This window comes from Cryptomeria japonica, chromosome 10 (assembly GCF_030272615.1).
Source record: "Cryptomeria japonica chromosome 10, Sugi_1.0, whole genome shotgun sequence".
Taxonomy (NCBI): domain Eukaryota; kingdom Viridiplantae; phylum Streptophyta; class Pinopsida; order Cupressales; family Cupressaceae; genus Cryptomeria; species Cryptomeria japonica.
Genome location: NC_081414.1, coordinates 264,834,349 through 264,861,694, shown reverse-complemented (window position 1 = coordinate 264,861,694; position 27,346 = coordinate 264,834,349). Strand labels below are relative to the sequence as shown.

The window sequence follows — 27,346 nt, the reverse complement described above, 5'->3', positions numbered from 1 at the left end:
CTGACTTCTTGATGATGTTTGATCATGAATCTCCTTCACTTTGAAGTCCTTCACCTGAAGTACTAAACATTTTCCTCTTCATGGGCAGGTCCTGATATTGTCCTCCCTAACTCCTTCATGATATTGAGAGCTTTGTCCTTTGCCTTGAGCGATCCACCCTGCTGTACCTTGAAGTGTTGATCATTTGCAGACGTTAGACTTCAGTGTGCCGATCACCCTGCTGCAATTGCCTAGCTGAAACTGTAAAGTCTGTCATCTTGCTTGTATGACTGTTGTTCTTGAGATGTAGCCCTGTTGGACTGCTTCGCGCTAGCTGTGTGATGAAGTCCTCTTGTACTCGAATTCTTGTTTCACATATTCATGCTGTGATGTTCATAATGTCATCTATAGTTTACTCATTCATATCTTCCTTAGTGACCGGCAAAACAAACAAAGATGCAATTAAACATACTTAATATATCTGATTCTACTCTGAGTACTCTTACTTCTTATTTTTATGTCTGATTATGTGATGTTCAAGGCCTGATAAGACTCTGATTAGAGTTTGGTTTCTATATTTTGCTTCTGATTTGAAATGCTCCCGTGCTGGTATTAACTTCATCACAGCTGTGACTGCTGTTGCTATTGCTTGTATTGTCAACCAACTCTTTTCCCTTTATAGCCCGCTTCTTATCTTCATGTGAAATCCTTTAATATTGATCAATTTGCTGGTGCAATTTGCTTAATGTTTCATTTTACATCCTAAGTCCCCACATGCCTTCTTGACTCCAATGCCTCAAGTAGACCCTATTTCTCCTTTCATATGCCTTGTTTGTTGGGTCTTTTAACCTTAAGGTCAATCCCTATGAGCCAATATGTTTCATTTTTACGCCTTCATGTCTCATTTAGGTCTGACCTTATGTTTAGTCCTCCTTATGCTTCATCCTTAAGATCTGCATGTTACATGTTGAGTCCCCACATGCTTTCTTGTTAGGTCTGGCCTTGCCTTTACACATTTAATTTAGATTAGGACCTCAATTTAGGTTCACACACTCTGTGAAGACCTTTATCCATTCCCTTAAAATGTTTGAATTAGGTCAAGGCTCAAATTGGAATCCACGTACCTCATTTGGGTCTAGCCCTTACACGCTTGGATTAGGATCTCCCCTATACCACACGCTTGACTTAGTCAAGACCTTATGTTTTTGATTAAGGAACAAACAGGTTTTGAGGGAACCCAAAACCCCTTGCAACAAGTTTTCAACGGACCTGAAACCCTCGGATTTTTCACGGATCCGGAACCCAAAAAAGAAAGCCGCTATAGAATACAACATAAACAACCAGCAACCCACCATCAGCCTAGCATCAAAATAGAAATCATGGAAGTACTAGCTGAATAAAAAAGAAGGCCGAAGCCATTCTCCTAAAAACTCAGATAACCATGACCATAGAGGTTTTCCAGGCCCCCATAACCTTAATAATGGGTTTTAACAAGGCTCCCATAACCTTAATCTTGAGGATTAACAACACTGAGAATATCATACTCTCCAATCTCTCCACCTCAATAGGAGATAAAGGAAAGAAATCAGTAGAAAGACCAATCTCAATTCCCAACCAGCCAAAAGTCAGCACAACATCAGCTCCCCAACAGTATTTCCCAGCATCAACTACAACATCCACCTCCACCTCAATAGAAGATAGGTCATCTCCAACACCATCCATCTTCACCTCTAAAGAAGATAGGGCCACCTCTATAGGAAGAACCACAGATGCTGAGGCAGAAGCCAAGAAATAAGGGATAAGCCAACAAAAGAGCCAAAAAAGATAGATACATCCATTACTACCCATAGAGAAGGTACTTCAAATGGCACAAAGGGGACCAATCCCCTCAACCGTCCCCACATAAAGAACAATAAGCAAGAAAGGGTGATGAAATGAAAGAAGCAATAACGAACAACACCCTCCAAAGACAAAACAAAAGCTTTGGGAATTAGAACAAGATCTCCAACTTCCCAAATCTCCACCTCAAAAGTACCCTCGGAGACAACAGTAAGAGCACCACTAAAACAAAGAGGATCAGCAACCCCAGATCCATAAGACACATCTTCTCCAGCCAAACCTGTCACCTCCACGAAGAGAAACAGGACCACCTCCATAGGAAGACCAAAAGAAGAGACCTTAGCAAGCACCATGTTGCTACCCCAAAAGATAAAAACATTGATATCCATAAGACAATGCTCTAGAAAGGGGAGCCATACCCACAACCAGCAATACGGAATCTTAGAGTGAGATGGGTAGAGAACCAAACCCTAACAGACCCCCACAACAGGCTCTCAAACATAAACAAGAATAAAAGAGCCAAAGCCACAAGGAGATAGAGAAGCACAAGGATCTCAAAACTAGAAAGAATCCAACCCCCTGGGGAACCAAGGATAAGCCAAGTGCAAACGGCACAAAACCCTCCACAAAGCAAAGGCCAAGCAAGGAAAGGAAATAGTACCAACAGCCACCAAGATTCCGCCAAAAGTCACGAAGTTGCATCCACCTTTCCCAGCAAACAAGTGTAAAAAAAGACCCCTCCTGAGCCACAACCCGGAACATGAAGAAAGGGTCACCAACAAAAACACACACTGAAGAAAAAACAGAGTCCACAAAAGCAAGAAGTCTATTAAGAACTCCATCTTCCCCAGCATATGCATCGCCACTCAAGGCCCTAGCCTTTCCTCCGCACTCAAGCTCCAAAAAGGAGAAAACCCTCACAATTGCTCTCGAAGCAACCAAAAAGGCTTTCGTTGCAGTCAAAACAGCAACCAACCGGGCAAAATGAGGACAAAGGAGGGTCAAAACACCCCCATTCACAAGATCTCCTTCCATCGTAGCAGCAGGAGCATCAAGCACAACCGTCTCCCCATCCCCATCTTCGTCTTTGTCCTCTCTATAAACCCCATCGCCGCTTCCTCCACTACACTCCGTCATTTCAAAATCCCTCCCTCAAAATTGTTAGTCAAGACCTTATGTTACTAAGGTCTCCACACGTTTAATGTTTAGATCCTCACATTTCTTCTTTAGGTCCACATGTTTTGTGATTGATTTGCATTCTATGATTTAGGTCCACCTTTATGTTTGAGTCCACACGTTTGATTTAGGTTTTCATACGTTTTAACTTGTGATCCTTCACATGTTTTACCTCTTTGCTTGGGCGGATCTTCACTATACACGTTTCATCTAGGTCTACCCTATCCCCTTGCGCCTACCTTGCTCTTCAACACATTACACTTTGCTTCACACACCTTGTTTAAAGATAGGACCACGCGTTTTGATGTTTTATGTGTTAGAATTTGGGTCCACACGCTTTGTCTAGACCTACCCTATCTCCTCGCTACCACTTTCAAGTCCATGCGTTTCTTCTTGTGATCCTTCACATGCCTCAAACTAGGACCTCTTTGTTGCATTAGACCTGCCCTATTTGCTTGAGCAGGTTTTCCATCTTTAATTGCACAAACTAGGGCACATTCTTACCATGAATTTGCACAAAACTTTCTTGCTAGGGCAGCCTTTTGATGGTCGTTTGCACAAGTGAGGGTGTCATTTTTCATGTTCAACTATACTAATGAAGGTGCAAATTGAGGGTCCATTTGCACAAGATTTAAAGGACACAATTTTGGGGGTCATTTGTACAACTTAGGGCATATTTCCTACTTCCATTTGCACAACTCTTGCTTGGGTGCATTGTTCATGCCTATTTGCAAAACTTTGAGAGTTAGGTGGTCCTTGTCAAGACTCATACTTAGTTAAATTGTTAAGTTCTTGTGAAGTTCTAGGTGACTTAGAGGCTTTGATACCCCTTCTAGATTGGGCACAAATCTTAGGTTGATTTGCACAAAATGCCCTTGGTGAGCAAGAACTGAAAGGGGGCATGACTTGGGCAAAATTTGAACTTAGTCAAATTTGGAATTTACATCCACATTTATCAATTTTACCACCTTACTAACCTTTTTCTTTGATTGTTAGCATGAGCGCATATCTAATGCTCAATTGCACAATATGGTGTTCCTTGATACTCCAATGGTGAAGGTGCGAAACTGAGGCTCGATTACACAAGCTGCTCTTGGTGAGCAAGCTAAGATTAAGACCACGACTTAAACAAGATTTTGACTTAGTCCAATTTTCTCTCTTCAAACTTCCATGAGTCCATTGCCTTTATTCTTTGCTATTTGGATGTATCTCAACATCAGAAGGCAACCTTGAAAGCCTAACACTTCACTCCCCAGGGCGCAACATCTAGCCTAGTTTGCACAAAATGTTAAATGACATGCTCTCCAAGGCAATTTTGCCCGTTAAGCTCTCAATGGTCGTTGGATCATTTGGTCTCATCTAGACTTACTAACCATGTGAAACCTAAGCAAAATGCCGAAAACGTTAGCTACCTAAGCTCAACTTTGACCCTGACTTACCATAACAACTCAATCTAACCTCCAGACTGACACCTAACCAAGACAACTAAGCTAACAAGCAAAAAGTGGGGGTCTCCATTTGCAATGGGGCGATGTGTGAAAACGTCACAATAGGCACTACTTATGAATCCCTATTCAAGTTTAAAAAACAAAGAAATGATATATTTTAGGTCATGTCGGATGAAAAAGCAACATTTTTTTTCCATTTTTTTCCCAAATAAATTCCTAGAAATTAAATTACATTTATACTTCTAATTTGCTAAGTCAAACCCTATCCTAAGTAATGCTCCTAAGGTTATAGTAACATTTGCAAACTTGTCTAAGATACGTATTACTCCACATAGAAATGGCAATACTGGGTTGAGGGATACGAACACCTTTCCACCATAGCTCATGACTCCATATTGTGAATTTTGTTTTTGATGCCATTGATATCATAATACATGAGTTTCCTACACCTTAAACAATTATTTATCTAAAATTGCTGTTTCCTTTAGCTAAGATCCATTTTTATACTCATGATCAATATATACTTGCGTATTTGATCAAAGTAGCTTCTATTTGATTAGTTTATTATGTCTTTAAAGTTTATTTACTGAAGGGTGCATAATACAAGTTGTAAATCCTTACAAGTCTCTAATATTCATTGTTTTCTCAATTTGCCAAGTCCAAGTCCACATCAAAAATCAGCTTGCCGAGTCTGCCCTTAGTCCAAGTCTTGTAACTATGTTTACATATTATCTATTTACATGTTTTATTTTGTTTATTGATCAACTAGTGATAATTACAATGAGTTCTTAAGATCAATCCTCATTAATTGTGAAATACACTTAAAATATAGTTCCTAATGTAAATGATGTTCAATTTACATTCAATATGCAAGTTATATTCTATTAACTAATTTTGTTGTATTTATTATTGCCTTAATGTATATATCTAACTATCTTCTTGTTTGTGGCAGGTGAGAGGAGCATTTAATATTTTCTATGTCCTATCTCACGAATGCCACTCAATATAAGTATATAACAAATGGGGCACGGTCAAGCAATGCCTTGATTGGTCATGACCGATCAAGACATTACTTGATCGTGCCTCTTTGTTTATACTAAACAAATACATGTTCAACGTTAATGCCAATCGGTGTGGGAGTAGTATTACAACCGATGTCTATCGGTGTTTGCTTAATGCTAACAGCCGATAGTTATCGATGTGTTAGCCTTAACAACCGATAACTATCAATGTAGACTAACACCCGATAACTATCGGTGACCTTTGTTATATTGCCACCCGATATATCATATGCAACCCGATATATTATATGCAACCCGATATATATTAATCAGTGTTTTCATTAATCATTTAGTTATCTTTATTTATGTTAATCGATATACATCTAGATACAAGATTTATTAGACCGATGAATATAAACAAAATACATAGTATGATTATCAATAGGTTGTTTATATGCAAATGTAGAATGGCTATCAAAGAGGAATTAATTGCTTGAAGGTTTTATCATGGTTATCGATATGATAAATGATTGAATGAGAGACTTCATTTATCTCTCATTCAATCATTTATCTTACCGAAGCTATCATGCATTAACACTCCCTCTTAGCTAGGTAAGATGAATGTAGACAATATATTCAAGCATCACAATTAAATTGATAGTAATCATTTTAGACATTCATGGGAAATCATACCACCTAATCATTTGGAATGAAGTATCACCTAAACACGTGATACTGAAGTTCATCACATAAATCTTGTGATTGACAGGATATCACCTAAGCATGTGATATCAGTATTGCCTACACGCGCAATACTTAAGGATAATCATATGAGAAAGATTAATTTCTCACCTTATCCTAGTTGTGATATGTGCACTAACACTTTATACAAATGTTTTATCACAACACAATCATGGCACATCCATGACACACCAGAGATCCAACATGATAACTGGTTTGGACATTATAAGATCGTCACCTTATAATGTCCCCATTAAAGTGTTCACTATCTTGAGAGATCGTCACCTCTTAGATGTGAACCTAGGGGATAGAATCCAAAAATTGTCCTAACATGACAAAGAGGTTTACACATTAAACATCTTATAGGTATACAAATATAGATTACAAAGCACATTACCTTTCTATCATACTGTTGACGTGTATTTTGTACACAATCATACACAGAATAAAATACCCAAGGGTACCTTATCCTCTCTTGAATAAAGTCTCTGATTGCTGAAGATATCGCAAGAAGGATCAATCAGGGTGACTCCAATGTTCTTTTAAGTAGGGTCTCTACGTGTGGATAAGCACCAGTGGTCATTGTGATTGCTGTGTCATCAAGGGGCCTTACGTTCCGAAATAGAATTTCCTATACTAACAAGTTCTCGAAAAAGATCAAAAGAGGAGGGCTTACAAGAGATTAATTCTAATCTAAGACTAAGAATGACTCAATGTGGACGAGACTTGGCAAGATTCTACCAACTTCAATATTGCCATAAAATAACAACTCAACTGAAATTGATGCGATCTTCTAAGGTAACAAATGATCTTTCAATTCATCAAGGATCATGGACACTACCAGAAAGGCACATATCCAAAATTCAAAGACGATTGAAGGTTTAGGTGATTCAAGTTTCTCCAGTTGACCACGCAAGGCGTTCCTACAATCAGCAAGAAGCTAGTGGTTTGGAAAGTGAATCTTACCAAAGATCAAGCCCAACACTTTGTCCTTCAAATTAAAACACTACTTGGATTGAGAATGATTCAAGAAAGTGAACAACCATGAAGATAACCACAAGAATTGCAATAAAACACCATAACTTCAATATTTTATTGATCTCAAAGCCATCATGAATAACAATTGTTTGAAATTCCTTCCTCAAAGCTCAATCTTGCTACAAAGTAACTTGCTTCTATCAAATTGCTAATCTCTAATCACTAATGCTGATATCTAAATCTCTAGTTACAAAATGAAAAGAAATGAGGGTATATATAGCATCCTCAATTACAATGAACGGTCCAGATCAAAAAGAAGATCAATGGCCAAGATTATGACACCTAAACCCTAATTAGGGTTTATTACAAATAGTCCCCTTTTTACTGAACAATATTAAATGCATAGCCAAATATTAAATTTGGCACAAAAATCTAGGAGACATAGAGCAATGACAATTAAGGTGCCATGTCATCTATAACAACCTTTCTTCTAGAATCTTATTCCCTTTCCAATGCTCCTTTTTAGCATATGCAATGAATCTGGATACGATTCCTTCGATCTCAGCAATTGGAATCTCGGGAAGATTCCTCATTCGTTCCTCCAAGTGGATGACCTGATCAAAAGCCTTGAGGAGAGCAGCGTCCCATGCAGGTTCAAGTTCTTTGGTCTTCTCAATCAGGAGCATGGTAGCAAACATCTGGTCCCGTTGCTCATCTGTGGTAATATTCGCATCTTTGCAAAAGATAACCTTGACCCTTTCTTCCAATTCCTGGGAATCCACATCTGTCTCAACTTCGATCCTCCTGCCAAGAATAGTACATAAAACCTCAAACACTCTGTCTTGGATCGGGTGGATGACATCCTCAACATGATTGCATTTGGTACTAATGTCCTCGAAGAGAACTTCCTTCATCTGGAGTAAGGTTGACCACTGGAGTAAACTATGAGGTCCTCCATCCATTAACTTTTCTTGCACTAGGACCTTCCTTGATGTTTGTCTGATTACTTGCAGGACAGGAATGATAACATCTTTAGTATAAGCAAAGGTGGCTACCGTTATCATTAAGTTGTGGATGATCTCAAGAACCTGGATAGCTCGGTGAATAGTCTGCATCATCCTTGTTGCAAATTCCATAGCAACTGTATGAGATTTGTCAATCCAAGAGCTCATAAGCTGGACCAAACTCCTGACTCTCTCTGCCTCACCAACTAATTGAAGGGGAAGTGCCTGCACAGGAGATACTGTTGGATCCTGACGTCCCAAAGACTGATTAAGATGGTTGAAGTAGCTTCTCCATGCACCGACCTCTCTCTCAAGCTTTCTATTTTTCTCCATTTCTTCCCTAAGCTTGTCTTTCAATGCTTCAAATGAATCGGTGGCCTCATCTAGTGTCTGCTCGGCTGTGAGTGGACCAAGCTCAAATGTCTCTACATCATATTCCTCTGCGAGGATCTCACCTTCATACTTGTCCACTGCTGGTGTAGCTATCTGCAATTTCCTGGATCCTGTCTCATCTCTGATCATCTTGGACATCTTAGTAGCCTTCCTCCTTTCTGTCACTTCCTAAGAAGTTCCGACAAGGCTCTCTAAATCAATCACATTGTCTTCGTCCTCGATCACAATCACCCTTGTTAGTCTCTCCTTTAACCAATCTGGGATGGCAGATCTTGTTTCTTTAACCTGTATCTCCTTAGGCAATGTTTCTTCTTCTCTGAGAGGAGATGTTACTTCGTTATCGTTCTTGTCTTCATGTAGCTCGTTAGCTTGTAGAGATCCACTTGGTGACCTTCGAGGTGCCTGTCCTTCTTCCTGTTTATCATTATGTACCATCGATTCCATAGACTCCTCTATTTCAAGTGTCCTCTTCTCTTGCCGAGAAGATGTGCCAGATGAACGATCTCGATTAGCATCTTGCTTCTTCTTGGAGGACTCTCTTTTCTCAGGTCTCTCTTTCCTCTTCAAGCCTCTAGGATGGGGATTGCCTTCACTTACGCTTCTGAAGTTGCCTTCGCTTGCACTTCTGGGATTAGGATTACCTTCACTTACACTTGCCCCACCTTCAGCTGGTCTTTCCTCTAAAGTAAAAGTCATAGATATGCCTTGCTCTCTCAACTTCTGATGTTGCACATCAACCCATCTGCGAGTACAAGACAAGACTGGAGCCATCAAAGCATCTAGATCCACAACCTCAGGTTCATTCCAATCTAGCCTCACTGATTTGCTTTCTCGATCATAAGATGATTGGAGATGTCTGCCACTGTCCTGAGCTTGGTCGGCCACTCTGTAAATCTTGCATTTCCTGATGAAGTCTAAAGGCAATCTAGAATGCATTTTTCTTTTCACTTCAAGATCATCTAAGAGATTCATCACAAAATCTTCTATCTGAAACTCATGCTTATATTTTCTTCCGACTGTCTCCTCTATGTACCCGTAAGGATCAAAGCTCTCTCTCAAGGCAAAGAATGAAAATGAATATAAAGCTAACTCCTTCTCTGCATCATCCATGGCTAGAGCATTAGGACATACCTCAACTGAATTCCCTAATATGATAGGCACAGGAACTCCATTTCCATGTCTGTGTCTGAATGCCTTCGCACAAGCTGCCAACTGTCTAGTTACCTCAAGTAACACTATTTTGTCTGTCGGATATCTCGGCAACATGTATGGAGGTGAAGGACATCCATGGACTCTAATATATGTAAATTTCGGAAATTGGATAAACCAAGCACCGTACCTCTTTACAAGCTCTTGTGCATCCTATTGTGAATTCCGCCTTGCAACGTCCTGGTGATGTTCATCGTGAAGGTATCATTGACTAACTTGTAGTTACTTCCTGGCGGATGATGCAAGTGAACATAGGAATCACAAACTCTGACCTCGCCGGGTCCTCTTCCAATCACTCCTCTGTGAGGTAGTCCTGCATATTCAAAGCTCCTGATCAAGGCATATATGATGTATGAACTCATGTAGAAGGACTTGGTAGCCTTCAATCTCCTTAACTGTACGTCCAAGCAATGGCTAATCATTCTAGCCCAATGAATTGTTCCTTTTCCCTGAACTATCACTTGGATGAAGTAGAACATCCATTTCTCAAAATAGAAGGCTTGAGGGGCTCCTGTGACTTGGTTGAGTAGTGTTATCAAATCTCTGTACTCCTCCTGGAAGTCGATCCTATGTGGTGTGTTCGGAATCTTGCTCAGGCGAGGACGACTCTTAAGTAGCCAATTCTTATTGATGATGCTTAGGCAAGTGTCTGGATCATCTTCGTACATGGATCTGGCTCCTTCTATGCTTTTGTAGATCATATCTCTGTGCTTTGGAAGATGGAAAGCCTCACTTATAGCCTCCTCTGAAAGGTAAGCTAAAGTGTTTCCCTCCTTGGACACGATCGATCTTGATTGTGGATCATAATGGCGAGCACATTCGATCATCAACTCATTGCACTGGATTGCTGGAGGGAAGCCGGCCGCCTTAATGGTGCCACTTTCAATTATTCTCCTGGCGACAGGTGATGGCTTGCCAATGTAAGGGGCCTCTCGAAACTTCTTCGTACTGAAGTTTCCCAAGTTGGTATCTCCAATGTTGCTCCACTTAGACACGATCTTGGTCTCCAATTCTTCATTCTTTTGATCTTCCTTCATGAGGGCTGGACGACTGGTGGATGCTCCCGCCTTCGAGGTCGCCATTGTAACACCTACACAACATTTCATAATAAGTAATAGGTTTTGCAATGTATAAATATAGATTAGATTAAAGATTGAATTTAGGAAACTTCATGATAAGTCTTTGAATTATCATTTCCTAAATACGATTGAGCTACTGGAAATTTAGAATTTCAAAATTCAAAATTTCAAGATTGAGACTAGGACGACTTTTGAAATTCAAAACTTGAACAAAGGAGATCTTGCCATACCTTTCTTGAGAGCTAACTCTAAAAAGATGCAAAATTATGAAATTCGCCTAGGCAAAAACGAAGATTGAAGTATTCAACGTGATCCTCCTCTAGCAAAGGCGCCTTCCTTGTCAATTCCACCACCCTTGGGGTCTTCAACATCTTGATAGAGAATTCGTTCCACTTCTAACCAAATTCGCACTCCTCTTGATGAGATTTCGCACCTTGTGTTCTTCTCCAAAATCGCATGTGAAAGGATGATTAAATGATGATTTGAAATGCGATATCATACCTCTCCTTTATAGGCGCTCACCTCTTTAATTACCTCTAGGCCGACTTTTGGAAATAAGGCAAATAATAAATAAATTTTAAATAAAATGGAGGCCGACTTTGTAAAAATATGGAAATATAAAATCCCAAGCGCTCCAATTTTATTTAATTTAATAATTAATTAAATTAAGTGCCTTTGTATTTAATAATTTCGATTTTTTAAAAGGCCCAATCAACTATTAAATGCCTTATGCGCTATTTTTCAAATGCCATTTTAATCAAATAATTCAAAGTTTTTATCGAATTTTAGCATTTAATGTATTTCAACATTTATTGGCGCCAAAACATGAGAGATGTAAGGGATACAAACCACATCGCTCTGGTCCCTAGGAGAGGGATAGGAGCGAACTTTGATTTTAGGTTCTCCATCTTTCATTTTTCACATTTGAAACTTCATCCCCAGCGTCCAAAATGAGGTTCTCGCTATGTATTTTGAGTGTGACTTATTTCATCTTTGGAAGGAATGCCTTTTAGACCATTTTCGCCCTAGTCCCTTGGTGAGGGACAGGAGCGATTTTTGCTTTTACTCCTTGGTCCTTGTTTTCCAAGTTGCCAAATCGAGTCGTAAGGTAGGTAATGATCACCTTTGTTTGCTCTACGCATGCCAAACTTATCTCTTCAAGACCAAATGAGCCCTTCTCAGGATTTTCGCCCTGGTCCTTGACTGAAGGACAAGAGCGAACTTTGTATTTGAGCTCAAATTAGTCAAATTTTGACGTTAACTTCTTGTTTATTATCCTCCTAAAGACATTTCGGACCTTGTGTAACCTTGCTTTGATGTGGTCTAGGAAGAAAATGATTGTTTTAATAGAAATCGCCCTGGTCCTTGACTGAAGGACAAGAGCGAACTTTTGTTCCTTGGGCTAATCCTTGTTCATATCAACTTTCAATTGCCTTCAAAGTATAAAATGGTGTCTCTTACTCCTTGAACGTTTGAAACGGAAGTGGCTTCTCAAAATTAAGCATACTTGGACATTGCGCTCTGGTCCCTTGGTGAGGGACAGGAGCGCTTTGGCGATTCTCATCACTTTTCATGGTCTTTGACACTTTACTTTCCCTCGAAGCACCTTCAACATCATCTCCATCACGCACCTTGGCCTGGATTCATTAAAATTCAGAGGGGAAGGCTAAATAACCAAGATTTCGCCCTGGTCCTTAACTGAAGGACAGGAGCGAACTTGCACTTATAAGCTCATCTGCGTTTTACCAACTTTCAAATTTGTCTTCAATGGATTCATTATGCTTTCCTTTATTTGCCTCCAACTTAAAACTTTCTTCACCTTCGCCACAAACATGTCCTTTAAGCAAATCGCTCTGGTCCCTGGGAGAGGGACAGGAGCTATCTCTAAAATTCGCCCTGGTCCCTAACTGAGGGACAGGAGCGATTTTACTTCTTGGGTCGATTTTCTCCATGATGGCACTTTCAAGTTATATTCAACTGATAAAACACACTTTCTTTGTTCTCCTCAAATCGCGAAATCATTAAAATCTTGCAAGGACAAGGTGATCTTGGATTTCAAGCTCCAGTCCTTCAGCGAGGGACAGGAGCGAACTTGTCATCATAGCATGTTTTTTGCTTGCAAATTACTTCAAATTATATTCAATGGACAAAAGATGCCCTCCTTTATCTCTTCCAATCCAAAAATCGTCTTGGTCCTGCAAGGACAGTGCAACTTTGAGAAACAAGCTCCGGTCCTTCAGTGAGGGACAGGAGCGATTTTTGTCCCTGAGGTCAAAAGTTCAACTTTTTATTGCAAACGACTAAATCCTGGCGCTCCATCATGTTTATTTCACCTTCCATTGCGTCCTTGATACTTTAACTTGATCAAAATGAGGTCCAAAATGGTCTAAGTAAGTCATTTCGCCCTGGTCCCTAGCTGAGGGACAGGAGCGATTTGACCTTAAACTTTGAAAAACTTGCCAATTTTAAGTGTCAAAATCTTCAAAACTTTCAATTCATGTTCAACTGCATCTCCTGGCGACCCTGCACAAGACAAATGAAAGAAGTCACTGACCAAGATGTATAAAATATCATTTTCGCCCTGGTCCCTGACAGAGGGACAGGAGCGATTTTGCTTCCATAGGCCAAAATATCAAGGTTTTAGGACTTTAGTTACTTCACAAGGCATAATTAGGCTATTTCCAATGCCTAGGATCAATTATCAAAATTTCCAAAATTTGGCCAAAAATCACCCGGACAAAAATTCACAATTCCATCATTAACACTTAGGCAAAATTTGGACTTGCTTTCAAAATTCCGACTGAACCTAGACAGACTCATATGACATCCTGACAGATTTACCCTATTTCAAAATTGCAACCTACGCGAGGATGCTCAATAATTCAAAATTGGATTGGGCCTTGGCTTGAAAACATCAAAATGGAAACCCTAAGGCTTAACCCTAGTCTAGACGACTCGCTCACTTACCCAAAACCCTAAAAAGCAGAGAGAAGAACAAGGCAAAACCGAGCAAAAAGAGGGGGTCCCCATTTTAATGGGGCGATGTGTGAAATGGTCACAACACATACCTAAGCCTTTTCTGAAGTGATCAACCTTCACTCTGGAAAGGCTACAGAAGATTGCTTCCTGCTGATCCAAGATATCATAGCTGAACCTAGACTGAAGCAACACCCTGAAGTGCTTTTCCTATCTGTCACACTTCCAGCCCAATCTGAATCTGTAAATCCATGTAGGTCTATATCAACCTTCTCGTATTTGAGACCAAGGTTTAGAGTACCTTGTAGGTACCTCATAATGTGTTTCACTGCAACCAGGTGTATCTCCTTCGGTTCACACATAAACTGACTTAGAGCATTAACTACATAACAGATATCTGGTCTTGTATTTACCAGGTACATCAGAGACCCAATCATCTGTCTGTATTGAGTAGGATCACTGGGTTGTGACTCTGCTGCTGCTTCTTTAAGTTTATTTAAGTCGGTTTCCATAGGAGAGGTCATGGGTCTACAATTTAGCATTCTAAATCTCTTCAAAATATCCAAGGTGTACTTTCCTTGGTTTAGTATAATGTTGTCAGAATTCTGCCATACTTCCAATCCTAGGAAGTAATGAAGGAGTCCTAAGTCCTTCATATCTGTAAATCCATGTAGGTCTATATCAACTTTCTCATATTTGAGACCAAGGTTTAGGGCACCTTGTAGGTATCTCATGATGTGTTTTACTGCAACCAGGTGTATCTCCTTAGGTTCACACATAAACTGACTTAAGGCATTAACTGCATAACAAATATCTAGCCTTGTATTCACCAAATACATCAAGGACCCAATCATCTGTCTGTATTGAGTAGAGTCAGTGGGTTGTGACTCTACTACTGCTTCTTTAAGTTTGTGTAAATTGGTTTCCATAGGAGAGGTCATGGGCCTACAGTTAAGCATTCTGAATCTCTTCAAAATATCCAAGGTATACTTTCCTTGGTTTAGTATAATGTTGTCAGAATTCTGTCATACTTCCAATCCTAGGAAGTAATGAAGGAGTCCCAAGTCCTTCATATCAAATTCTTTGGATAGATCTTTCTTGCATTGATCTATAAGATGATCATTTCCTCTGATTAATAAGTCATCAACATATAAAATCAACATTAGCATATCACCTTTATCTCTTTTGTAGTAGAGATTAGGATCTGCATCATTCTTAGAGAAGCCTAGTCCTTAGAGATAGCTGTCAATTCTTTCATACCAGACCCTGGGAGCCTGTTTAAGCCCATAGAGAGCTTTCTTGAGTCTACACACATGAGACTCTGCATCATGAATTTCAAAACCTTCAGGTTGCTCTAGGTAGACTTCTTCTGAGATCTCACCATTTAGAAAAGTTGTCTTAACGTCCATTTGGTGTACCTTCCATCTTTTTGCTGCTGCAATGGCTAATACAGCTCTTACTGATGTATACCTGGCAACAAGTGCAAACGTTTCTTCATAATCTATTCCCTCCCTTTGTGAGAAGCCTCTGGCTACAAATCTGGCCTTGTGTTTTTCAATACTACCGCCTGCAGCATGTTTGATTTTGAACAACCATTTAGATGAAACCACAGATTTCTTGGTTGGCCTAGGAACAATCTCCCAAACATCATTTTTCATAATGGACTGATACTCTTCAAACATGGCATCCTTCCATACTTGATGTTCAAGTGCATCTGATACATTGTTTGGTTCAGCTTTAGAGAGGTCATTCATAAGGGCAACATAGCTAGTGAATTTATTAGGCCTTTTGCTTTCTCTAAAGGTTCTTAAGGGAGCAGCAAACTTTTGAGCTTCTTCTACAGTTTTGGTGGCCCATAGTGGTCTTTTCTTGAGGTTTTCTCTAGGTGGACTTAGAGTTTCACTCATAGTTTCCTCAGGATTCTCCCTTTGAAGCTCAGGAGTAGGATCTCTATCTAAGCCTCAGGTTCGATTTAACTATAGCTCTGATACCATGTAAATGATGTTCAATTTATATTCAATATGCAAGTTATATTCTCTTAAATAATTTTGTTCTATTTATTATTGCCTTAATGTATATATCTAACTATCTTCTTGTTTGTGGCAGGTGAGAGGAGCATTTAATATTTTCTATGTCCTATCTCACGAATGCCACTCAATATAAGTATATAACAAATGGGGCACGGTCAAGCAATGCCTTGATCGGTCGTGACCGATCAAGACATTACTTGATCATGCCTCTTTGTTTATACTAAACAAATGCATGTTCAACGTTAATGCCAATTGGTGTGGGAGTAGTATTACAGCCAATGTCTATCGGTGTTTGCTTAATGCTAACAGCCGATAGTTATCGATGTGTTAGCCTTAACAACCGATAACTATCGGTGTAGACTAACACCCGATAACTATCGGTGACCTTTGTTATATTGCCACCCGATATATTATATGCAACCCGATATATATTAATCGGTGTTTTCATTAATCATTTAGTTATCATTATTTATGTTAATCGATATACATCTAAATACAAGATTTATTAGATCGATGAATATAAACAAAATACATAGTATGATTATCAATAGGTTGTTTATATGCAAATGTAGAATGGCTATCAAAGAGGAATTAATTGCTTGAAGGTTTTATCATGGTTATCGATATGATAAATGATTGAATGAGAGTCTTCATTTATCTCTCATTCAATCATTTATCTTACCGAAGATATCATGCATTAACACCTAATGCCAGTTTCAATTATTGAAGCTACCTTTATTAGTATGGAGTATGGAAAATATATTTTATACCATTTTTAGATAAGTAGTTGCATTAGTATAGGTACGAACTGGTTACAAAATTCAAAATATAGTTGTTATAAGATCAAAAAAGGAATTATTTTTCTTCTCATGTTATTCATTTTAACAAGAGGTATATAAGCTAATGCCAGTCTACAGCTGTTGATTTACAGCCCCTTCTAAAAACGTTTTGTTTTCAAAATGTTTGTCATCCACTAAGAATTATAGCACCTTCTAAAAACTGTTTGTTTTCCAAATGCTTTATCATCCCCTTCACAAGCCTTCCAATCAAAAGTCATGCCAATCAAAACTAAAAAAATTGTTTCATACATTAATCTCATATCGAACAAAAATGAATAAGAGGGGGGAAACACATGCCTCCTTTGACAGACTGCTTATAAAGTCTTTGATCCTTGTAGTTGGAGAATACAATAATATTTCCTGAGACAGTAAATGCACCTCCGCCATATTCATGGACCAGCGTACGGACATTAAATCCATCAGGCGTAATAACTTCTGTTGGACCTCCCTTGACTGCAGCCTCCCTTACTAAAACTGACCGCCTGGATGCAAAATTGCAAAATATTAATTATGAATATCTGCTTCCAATCAACACACTGTTTGCTAAAAACAAATCTTGAGACAGCTTACTAACATATTTCAAAATATCTAAGCAATAATAATATTTGACACCATCAAGAAACTTGCATAAATCCAGAAAATAGCATGCCCTTTGCTCTGCCATCCCATAATGGGTACTCTCCAGAAATCTAGGGAAGCTGCTCACCATCCAATATGAACTCTGTACATGGTGCTTGATTAGCTTTTCTATTTCTGAAAACTTGGATTTATTTTGCAGGCTATTTGAAATAAATGTTGAAAATTAACCTAGGAGACTCTTTAATCATGTATTTATCTAGGACCAAGCAAGAACCGTCAAGGATAACATACAGTTCAAATCAGTTATATGAATCTGTTAGCACAACATAAATTGCTGATAACCAACAACATATGCAATCTAATGATATGAGAATCATACTTCAAGAAACTACTTCAAGAATACAATATGACAGAATTACCGTACTTCAACAATGAAAGACATTAGGACCATACTTGCACTAATTGGAAATGCCCAAGGGAATCTCTCTCTCTCTCTCACACATACACACTTTTTTCCTGAGCATTACATGAATTTGTGACTATCAAATTTGGAAAAAAACATGAGTTGAACGATCAGGAATAAGAAAGGAAACTGTTTCAGGTTCAACCATCATAAGTACAAACTTCTAACTTCTAAGAATTCTGGATTGCCTTCCTAAATTAGTACCACAGTCAATTTGAAGTAGAAAGGCTTACCAATATTCAGAATTTCAAAGCTGTTTGGAAATGCTTCGTTGTTGTTCCTCATATTTGTAGTGAAAGGAAAAATAAATCAAAATAGTATTTGTCTTTCATTTCATTGGTAATAAAAAGCTTTGATCTGTTCTTCCAAAGGAAATTTTCAATTAATTCAAAAATATTAAGCCCAATGATGTTTACAAGTATTATCTCATTTTAATAGTCAAAGTGATAATTTTTTCATATCTTTAGGAGTTCGTGCATTAAATGGGAACTTGTGACTTGATCATTTAGTTAAGTATTATAATGTTTTGTTTGGTTATATTCACTTTTCAATGCATAACTGAAGATGTCTGTTTCCATTTTGATCTGTCTGCTTTGGACATGACCTCAAGAATTTTGTCTAAAAGGTGAAGCAATTAGCAAAAACCTTCAGGTTCGAGTATGAGTACCTCCCCTAAAGAGAATCAACTTTGATATAATACTGACTAGGAGTAGGAAGATGTCAAGTGAAAAGCCACTTAAAAAGTATTTTTCGAACACACATAATGAAGCAAGCAAATTGACCAATGCCCAATCACAAAAACACCTCAATAAGTTCTATGATGGGTTTATAGGACACAAAGAATTCACACGTCAAGGAGTTCTGACCATTCCTAAGATTCTACTCAACACCGAAAATAATAATGTAATGAACACAACATAGAGGCAATCGGAGGATACTACTACCTAGTAATCATGCTAACTAGACTAATTTTGTGTAAAGACCCCTTGTCCTCCAAACACCATTTTCAATGAAGGATGATGGTATCGCTGATTGTTTTTGGTTTGTTGTTAGAGTTTTGTAATTTTTTTGTGTTTTGGGGCTATATAATAATGAAAAAGCAATGCACGTAAACTTCAAAGAAAGTCTGAAATCTGAAACTAATCTGATTTTATAGGAGTATAAAGCAGAAATAATATAGGACCTCTATTTTATTAATTACTATTACAATGATAGTCACAAGCATACCCGATATGCAACCAGTTGTTGTCTCTATGACTTCCCAGCCCAAAACGCAACATAGATTTGATCTGAAATCATCAAGTGTTGATGGGTGATGATCATGCATGCCAAAGCCTCAAATGCTGCTAGCCGCCTTCTTCTATGACGACCAAAATTTTTATGCAACCCCTTGCTAAGAATCGAACCCCTTAATGAACTCCTCCTTTGCTGCAGCTATGAACAGCCTAGAATCAGATTGCACCAGCTGGGAATGGAACCAAGAAACCCTTCTCAATTCACTGCCTTAAAAGGTCATTAACATAATCTTAGATAGAGAATGGTTGTTTGGGCGATTGCGTGCGGCCGAGCTAGGGCTTCACGGCCATAGCTCGCGCGTGGTGATCGGCTCTGGTGCGGCAGGGGAGGGAGTTGCAGGTGTCGGGGGTCTGGCAGGGGTGGAAGTGCTGGGCGGGGAGCAGAAGCAGTGGGGAGGGTTTCGGGGTTGCGGGGTGAGGCAGAGGCTGCGCGGGGGTGGAGCCTTGGCTACGTGGGGGTGGTGTTGAAGTGGTGCAGGGGTGGGGTTTAGGTGGCCTGCGGGTGGGGATCCGGATAGGGGTGGCTTGTGGGTCCCCCGTGTGCTTGGGGGGCCAGCTGGCTTTTACCTCCGGTGGTGCTAGGGCAAGGTGGGGTCTTGGGATCCGAGCCGCTTTGGAACAGTTGGTTGGGGTGTGGTTTTTTAGACATCCTCATCCTATTTGTCGCTGCGATGTCGAGTTCTGGGGGTGAGGCCTCACAGGTTGCGCCTACTTTGGATTTTCGTGCAACGGTGGGATCAAAACCCCCACCTCAAGGAATGAAGACCTTTAACAATAATATGTATGCATCAAATTCTGGGTTGGGCGGTGGTGCAAAATCTCGCATGACGAAGATTAATGGTTGTCTGGAGAGATGTAGCGAGCGGCCAAAGTTAGTTATCCCTCCAGAGTTGATAGCGGAAGATATTGAGTATTTTTCAAAACACTCGCTGTACTGCAAGTTTTTGGGAATGAGGGTTTCCTTGTAGTTTTTGGAAAACTGGGCGCGGAGGACTTGGGCACCGGAAGGGGAAATGGAAATCATGTTGTTAGCCAATAACTACTTCATGGTTACTTTCAATTGCATGGAGGATCGCAATAGGGTCTTTGAAGGGGGCCCGTATTTTTACAACCAGGTGGGATTATTCATCAAGCCTTGGCATGCGGGGTTTAATCCCTCTAAGGAGCTACCAAATCAAGTTCCAGTGTGGGTTCGGCTACCACGTTTTCCGATGGAATGCTGCCAGGAGGATGTGCTGCGAATGCTTGCCGCTCTACTCGGGAGGCCTGTGGGCTCACCAACACAAACCCTTGGGAGAAAGGTAATGACCTATGCTCTCATCTGTGTTGAAATCGATCTTAGTAAGCCATTGCCAGATGCTATAGATATGTGCGCAGGCTCTTATTCTTGGGTTCAGCAGTTAGATTATGAGACTCTACCTTTCCGATGTCGGCTATGTCACGAGTATGGTCATCTACAGCGTAAATGTAATAGATATAAGCTAGTTGCACGCCAACCTCAGCAGTCTGACCCGAGCCTAGATAGGGTTGAGAAGGGGAAAGCTCAAATGATGGTCGAGGGTGAGGGTGCTGATGGGTTTGTCCCAGTTAAGACAAAGAACAAGAACCGAGGACAGAAGAGGCCATTACAGGAGCGTCAAGAGGGGGACTCATTCAACAGATTTGAAGTCCTGGATGACCTTAGCCATCAGGAAGTAAATCTGGGGTTTACCCCTTTGGATCAAGGTGCTTCAGGGGGGGGCTCCGGAAAGAGTAATTGAGAATCCTTCCCAGGCCTTGCTTGTGGCTGGAAGTCAGCAGATGGAGATGGATCAGCCTGTAGAGGCCCAGTTGGAAATCTCTCCAGGCCTTGAGGTGAACTCGATCGCAGGGGAGGGGTCTCCACTAGCTCTGAAAATGGAACCGGCTGGAGCTAGAAGTAATAAGCCCTCTGTTCACCTGGGGCTGCATCAGAAGGATATTAAGAAAAGTGCTTCAGAGAAGAGTTCAAAGGTGGGCAGAAAGAAAGATCTGGAGAAGATCAAATTGATGGGGGAGAACCTGGTTGAATCAGGGTCAGTGAAGACTTTGGATACTCACTTTTCCAACCCTCCTAAATGATTGTGCTTTCATGGAATGTGAGGGGCTTGAACAGTGGCCCTAGACAAAAAGCTGTTCGGGATTTGATTAGGAATCATTCTCCTGATGTCCTATTTTTGCAAGAAACTAAACTTTCAGTGGAAAGTATGATGGGTCAGGTGCCAAAGCTATGGGGGCGAGGCGAGTGTCAATGTGTTGGGGCAAATGGTGCTTCTGGAGGAGTGGCCTGCCTTTGGAACCCATTAAGAGTCCGCCCGATCTGGTGGGTTGCATCTAGATCCTTGGTATCCGGAGTTATGTCTAATCTGGAGACTGGGGAACTTATCTTGTTTTCTAACATCTATGCCCCTACAGACTATCAGGGTAAGCAAAACTTATGGGCCCATATTTCAGGTGTGCGAAGATTGGCCCCCTTTCATCCTTGGATTATGGCAGGAGATTTTAATGCAATCCTCGAGTTGAGTGAAAAGAAGGGGGGGGTTATGAGGTTGGAACCCTCTTCCTACCTATTTCAAGATAATATATCTTTGTTGCACCTTGTTGACATTAAGCCTGGTAATGGGTTGTTCACTTGGAACAATAGGAGGGTGGGAGATTTTTGGATAGCAGAGAGGTTGGATCACTTTTTGGTCTCTAATTTTTGGATTGGGAGGGGTTGGTCCACTAGTTCTGAGATTCTAGACTGGAGAGGGTCAAATCATTGGCCCATCAAGTTGGTGTCTTGCTCGCTCACCTTCTTTCAAATTCCAACTTATGTGGCTTCGGGATCCTACCTTGCAGGATCTGGTAGCGGGTTGGTGGAGGAAAGGGAGGCCGGCCTTTGGCACAGCTATGTACTCTTTTGCCAAGCAGCTGCAATTTGTTAAGCTTCAGCTTAAGCAATGGAACCGTCAGGGTTTCGAGAACATCTTTCATGCTAAGGAAGCTGCTCAGAGCAGGCTGAATGGGATCACCAGTGAAATCAGAGAGCATGGGTTGTCCGAGGACTTGCTTAGGGAGGAGGACAGGGCTCTCAAGGTGGTTGAGGAATGGGAGCATAGGGAAGAAATTTATTGGAAGCAGAGAGCTCGTATTGATTGGCTGAAGGAGGGGGACAAGAACACTGCTTTCTTCTTCAACTTAGTGAAAGCAAGAAGACATGGAAACTCCATCCCTGTTCTGGTTAACGACAGAGGTGAGCAGTGCCTATCCCTGCAAGAGATTTCGAGGGAGTCGCTTCATTTTTTCCAGACCCTCTTCAGGGAGGACTCACAAAGGGAAGTGGTGGCGGAGAATCAGGTTCTTGCTTGCATTCCCTCTCTGGTCACAGGGGAGATGAATGAGAAGCTTTTGTGTCCTATTTTGATGGAAGAGCTGGAAAGGGTTGTCTTTCACATGAGGAAAGGAAAAGCTCCTGGACCGGATGGGTTCCCAGTTGAATTCTTCCAAGAATTCTGGGATATCATCAAAGTTGATCTGTTGGAGGTTGTCCAGGAGTCTCAAAGAAATAAGCAGATGCTTAGGGCGTTGAATGCAACCTTCATTGCACTTATCCCCAAATGTGAGGGGGCTGACCAGTTAGGCCAATTCCGACCTATCTCTCTCTGCAATGTGACGTATAAGATCATATCTAAAGTGATTGCAGATAGATTGAAGCAGTGTTTGGGGATTGTTATCTCTGAGGAGCAGAGTGGTTTTGTGGAAGGGCGACAAATTTTGGATGGTGTGGTTATTGCTATGGAGACCATTCACTCTATGGCATCATCCAAGGAAAAAGCTATGTTCATCAAGCTGGATATGGCTAAAGCGTATGATAGAGTTCGGTGGTCCTTTCTTCAGAAGATCCTTAGGGCTTTTGGTTTTGCTGATGAATGGGTCCAGTGGGTTATGAGTTGTGTTAAGTCGACCTCATTCTCCATGCTTATCAATGGTGACCATACGGAGTTATTTGGGGCTTCTAGGGATCTTCGCCAAGGGGACCCCCTATCCCCCTATTTATTCATTCTTATGGCTGAGGGTTTGGGAAGGTTGATCAAGCATAATGTGGGGCTAGGTGTTATTCAGGGATGGAATTGGGGTAATGACTTGCAACCGCAATCTCATTTGCAGTTTGTGGATGATACGGCCCTGATGGGGCCTGCTCAAATCAGGGAAGCTACTAATCTGCGTAAGGTCTTGGATGTTTATCTTGCGCCCTCAGGCCAGTTGATCAATGAGGATAAATCTTCAATCCTATTTTTCAACACTCCTGAAGCTATTCAGAGAAGGATTGCCCTTATCTTGAGATACCAAGTTGGTGTTGCTCCCCTGATTTATTTGGGTATTCCTATTTCTCCTGGCAACCCTCCTAGGGAGACTTGGCAGGGTTTCTTGGATAAATTTCGCACGAAGGTTGAACATGGGACTCATAGATGGCTATCCTTCGCTGGAAGGGTTCAGTTGATTGAGTCAGTGGTTCAGGCTCTTCCGATTTACCACTGTATGCTTCATGTGGCTCCTAAGTGGTTCCAAAGGGACTGGATTCTCTGGCTAGGCAATTTTTATGGGCAGGCAATCTCTCCACTTCCAAATGGAGTCTGGTCAATTGGGATTTGGTGTGTAGCCCGAAGCAGGTAGAGGGGCTTGGTTTAAGGCAGTCAGTTCTTTTTGGGGAAGCGTTGGCGGCTAAACTTTACTAGAGGTGGTGTGTGGAGCAGGATCAAGGGTGGGCCAGGATTCTGGCTAACAAGTATATGCAGAGGATCCCAAGGGAGGAAATCCCTAGATATCCGCTAGAGGGAAAGGGCTCTTCAATCTAGAATACTCTCAAAAGGGGGGCCTCTCTCATTAAGGATGGACTCTTTTGGATATGCAGAAGGGGGGAAGAGGCCCTTTTCTGGTACGACTCTTGGGATGGTTATCCTCCCATTCTGGACCAGTTTCCTAACCTTGGGAATCTTTGCCTGAGGTTTTTGGAGGCAGGTTGGTCTAGGGTGAGTGACTTTAAGGTTACTTATAGGTGTGGTCAGCTGGAGTTGGAGAGGTGGAAGGTTCCTACTGAGTGGCCGGTTGTTGAGATGGAGGAAGAGTGCGCTGAGCTGCAGGGCATTTTGGTGAGTAGACATTGTAGCTCCCTTAAGAGTAGGGATGGGCTGGCTTGGCTTCCAAATCCTAAGGGCATTTTTACTATGGCTAGTGGCTACCGGGAATTGGTGAAACGAAGATTAAAGGGAAGAGAGGTGGTCTGGTGGAAACAGGTGTGGAATAAGGTTTCTTGGCCGAAGTGTAATTGTTTCGCTTGGACTTTGGCTTGGAACAGATGTCTAACTTGGGACAATATCCGCAAGCGGGGATTTTCGGGACCCTCTATCTGTGCTTTGTGTGGTTATGGGGAAGAAGATTCCTCACATCTGTTCTTTAGATGCCCTTTCTCCCAGCTTATTTGGCATTACTGGTGGGGGGCATGGAAGCATCCTTGTGTCCATGCAGATTCTCTGGTAGAGTTCTGGAACAGGTTGGGAAGACCTCCTATCCTGTCCCCCTTCCTCCAGACTGTCTGGTATATTGGGCCCATCTTCATTCTGTGGCAGATATGGCTTGAGAGAAACAGGAGGATCTTTTGGGAGGACAGATTGTTTGTTCAACAAGTTTGGAATAGGATCGTTGCTATGGTCCGGGAGACAGTGGAAGCTAAATGTGAGGTGAATTTTCCACTGAGTAGAGAGGAGAATGATTTGGTGAGTAGGCTTGGTCTACAGGAGATGTCTTCTGGTTCAGCTTGTGTCAGGAGAGGTAGAGGGGCTATGAAGAAGGTGCAAAGGGTGGGAAGGTGGATTCCACCCTCGGAGGGGATTCTCAAGATTAATACTGATGGTTCCTCAAGGGGGAACCCAGGCCCGGCTGGAGTTGGTGGTGTTGGCAGGAACAACAGGGGGGAGGTTGTGTTCCTCTTTTTGGTGCACAGAGGGTGGCAGTTCAATAACATTATGGAGGGATTGGCGATTCTCTATGCACTAGAGAGGGCTTGGGAGAGGGGTCAAAGGAAAGTGATTTGTGATCAGAAGCTTAGTGGGATTCAGTGGCAGTTGGCTGGGATTGTCCAACAGATTCTCCAATTCAGTACTTTAATGGAACAGGTGTCTTTCATCCACATCCCTCGGGAGTGGAACAGAGCTGCGGATTGCTTGGCCAAATGGGCTTCGGATCACGATAGTGACTAGAAAGTTGATGGTTGGGAGCTTCTCTCCGGGGATTACAGTCAGGACTTGCAGAAGATTCTTACAGAGGACAGGGATGGTTTTGAAGTTGGTTAAGATGGGGCTGGTCTTGTGGCCTCGGGCTGGGGCCTCTGGGCTCTGACTCTCTTTGTAATTCTTCTGGTTTTATTTCAATAAAGTTTTTACCCCTTTATTCAAAAAAAAAAATTCACTGCCTTAAAAAACTACAATGAAAATCTGAAGTAAAACTGAATAAACCCTGCAATTCTTATATCAATATGCTCAACAATGACTCCTGGATGAAGCCATTCCTCTTAAGCCAAACTCAGTGGGTCTTCCACCAATTCATAAGGCTGTTACACTGAAGATTGCTTGTTCTCCAATGCCAAAACTCTGAAATCTGCAAGAACCCTAGCCTTCTTTCCAAAGCTCAAGAACTTCAATCAATTTCATCAAAATGCCAAGTCAAGAATAATCGATTTTCACCAATGAAGTCCTTTTATATTCTCCCAATAAGTTCGAATTCCTCAATAAAGCATTTAATGATATTAAATGATATAACTTGCAATTAATAATCATGTCGCCAAACTTTGGAAAATGAGCTCTTAAATTAATTAATATTTGGTCCCCCTCTTCAAGATGCTTAGACCCTCAACTTAAGTGATTTATTATAAAGTTATTTATAACTTTATAATTAACCATTTAATGAATTAATATTAATTTGGTCACAATAATATCAATATCTCCTTAAATACACCATTTATTAACGTGTCATCTGAAGTAGTAGTCTCTCCTCTTAATTCCCCATGTGACCAAATACACTATCTAAAAATGGAAAGGGTTCATCTCTATTACTTCCGACTTACTACAAATAGTAAGTATGGCAAACGGAGTCCAAATGATATCGAACAAAGGCCAAATCCATAAATCTTTGAATGTTGGAGATGAAACAATCCTCAAGAGACCCTCTAACCAACCTCATTAGCCTAGGAGGGCCATACAATAGGCTAATCCTCCAAAAATTCATCTCTGCTAAAAGGGGGACATTACATTTTGCTTGGATTGACACAAGTCGAAATGTAAATACAAATGATGGAATGATATTTGATTTGATGTCATGCACATGGACACCAGTTCAAATTGCACTATTGTCCTTATGCCTATATAACGAATGTCAAGATCTACATTTCCAAGTATTAATAGTAAAGACCATATAACATTTTGAAAGAAGCTATCAACTATTCCAAGAAGATGAAGTGTCATGACCCTAATCCATGTTTTTAATATTTTCTTGTTAAAATGGAACTGCAATATTTGACCTTTATAAAATGAATTCAATTTCAGCGATATTGTATTTATGAATTATTTATTGCTCTATTATAAACATATAAATTATACATGTTTGCATGTATGTGAAAACATGTACAACATTGAAAGATAATGAGCATTATTTATTGATTTGTAACTAATAGAGAATTTGAACAAGTTGGCAATTTTAAATTAAAGGCCAAATATTTATTAAAGAATAGTGGATTGTAATTTGAGAGTTACTCTTTGAGCCATAATGGCACATTAGTTAGTGGGAATTATATAGAGCAAGGGAAAGTTTGGTACGACATGGTTTCATGAAGTCCAAGCCCTAGGGAATGAAGCTGCACCTTTCACATTGCAAAATTTGCACCTCCAATGAACACCCACAAAAATATCAATCTCCTCCTAGCTATGAGATCATTTTTCAAAACCAGTGAAGGAAGAAAATATGTTAGTTTTATGAATAGAGGGGGAATTTTTTATCAAGGATCTTTTGTTTTATTTCCTATGTAGCTATGTATTGGAAAAATGTATTGGAAAAAAAAGAGAGAATGGTAAGGAGGGAGGAGACGGTCCCAGTAAAGCTATGGTCTAAACATTCATCGCTCTAGCATGTGATATTTCAGTTCATATGTTATTAGATCTTTTTGTAATAGATGACAGATTTAGAATCCTTTGTGAAAATAAGCCCATTGTGTTTACCTTGTGACCAAAAATGATGAGCCAATTCAACAAGTCCTTTAGAATTTTTT

The 27,346-nt window shown here is 40.6% G+C and overlaps 1 protein-coding gene across 2 annotated transcripts in view; it reads right to left on the bottom strand.

Moving 5' to 3' along the window:
• The window catches only part of LOC131039098 (uncharacterized), a 208,775-nt gene that overhangs the window by 138,002 nt on the left and 43,427 nt on the right, over positions 1–27,346 (bottom strand). For both annotated transcript variants that reach the window (XM_057971752.1, XM_057971751.1), the window contains exon 2: positions 16,990–17,174. In XM_057971752.1, the coding sequence (XP_057827735.1) occupies positions 16,990–17,174 (185 nt within the window). The remainder of the gene's footprint in view (positions 1–16,989; positions 17,175–27,346) is intronic.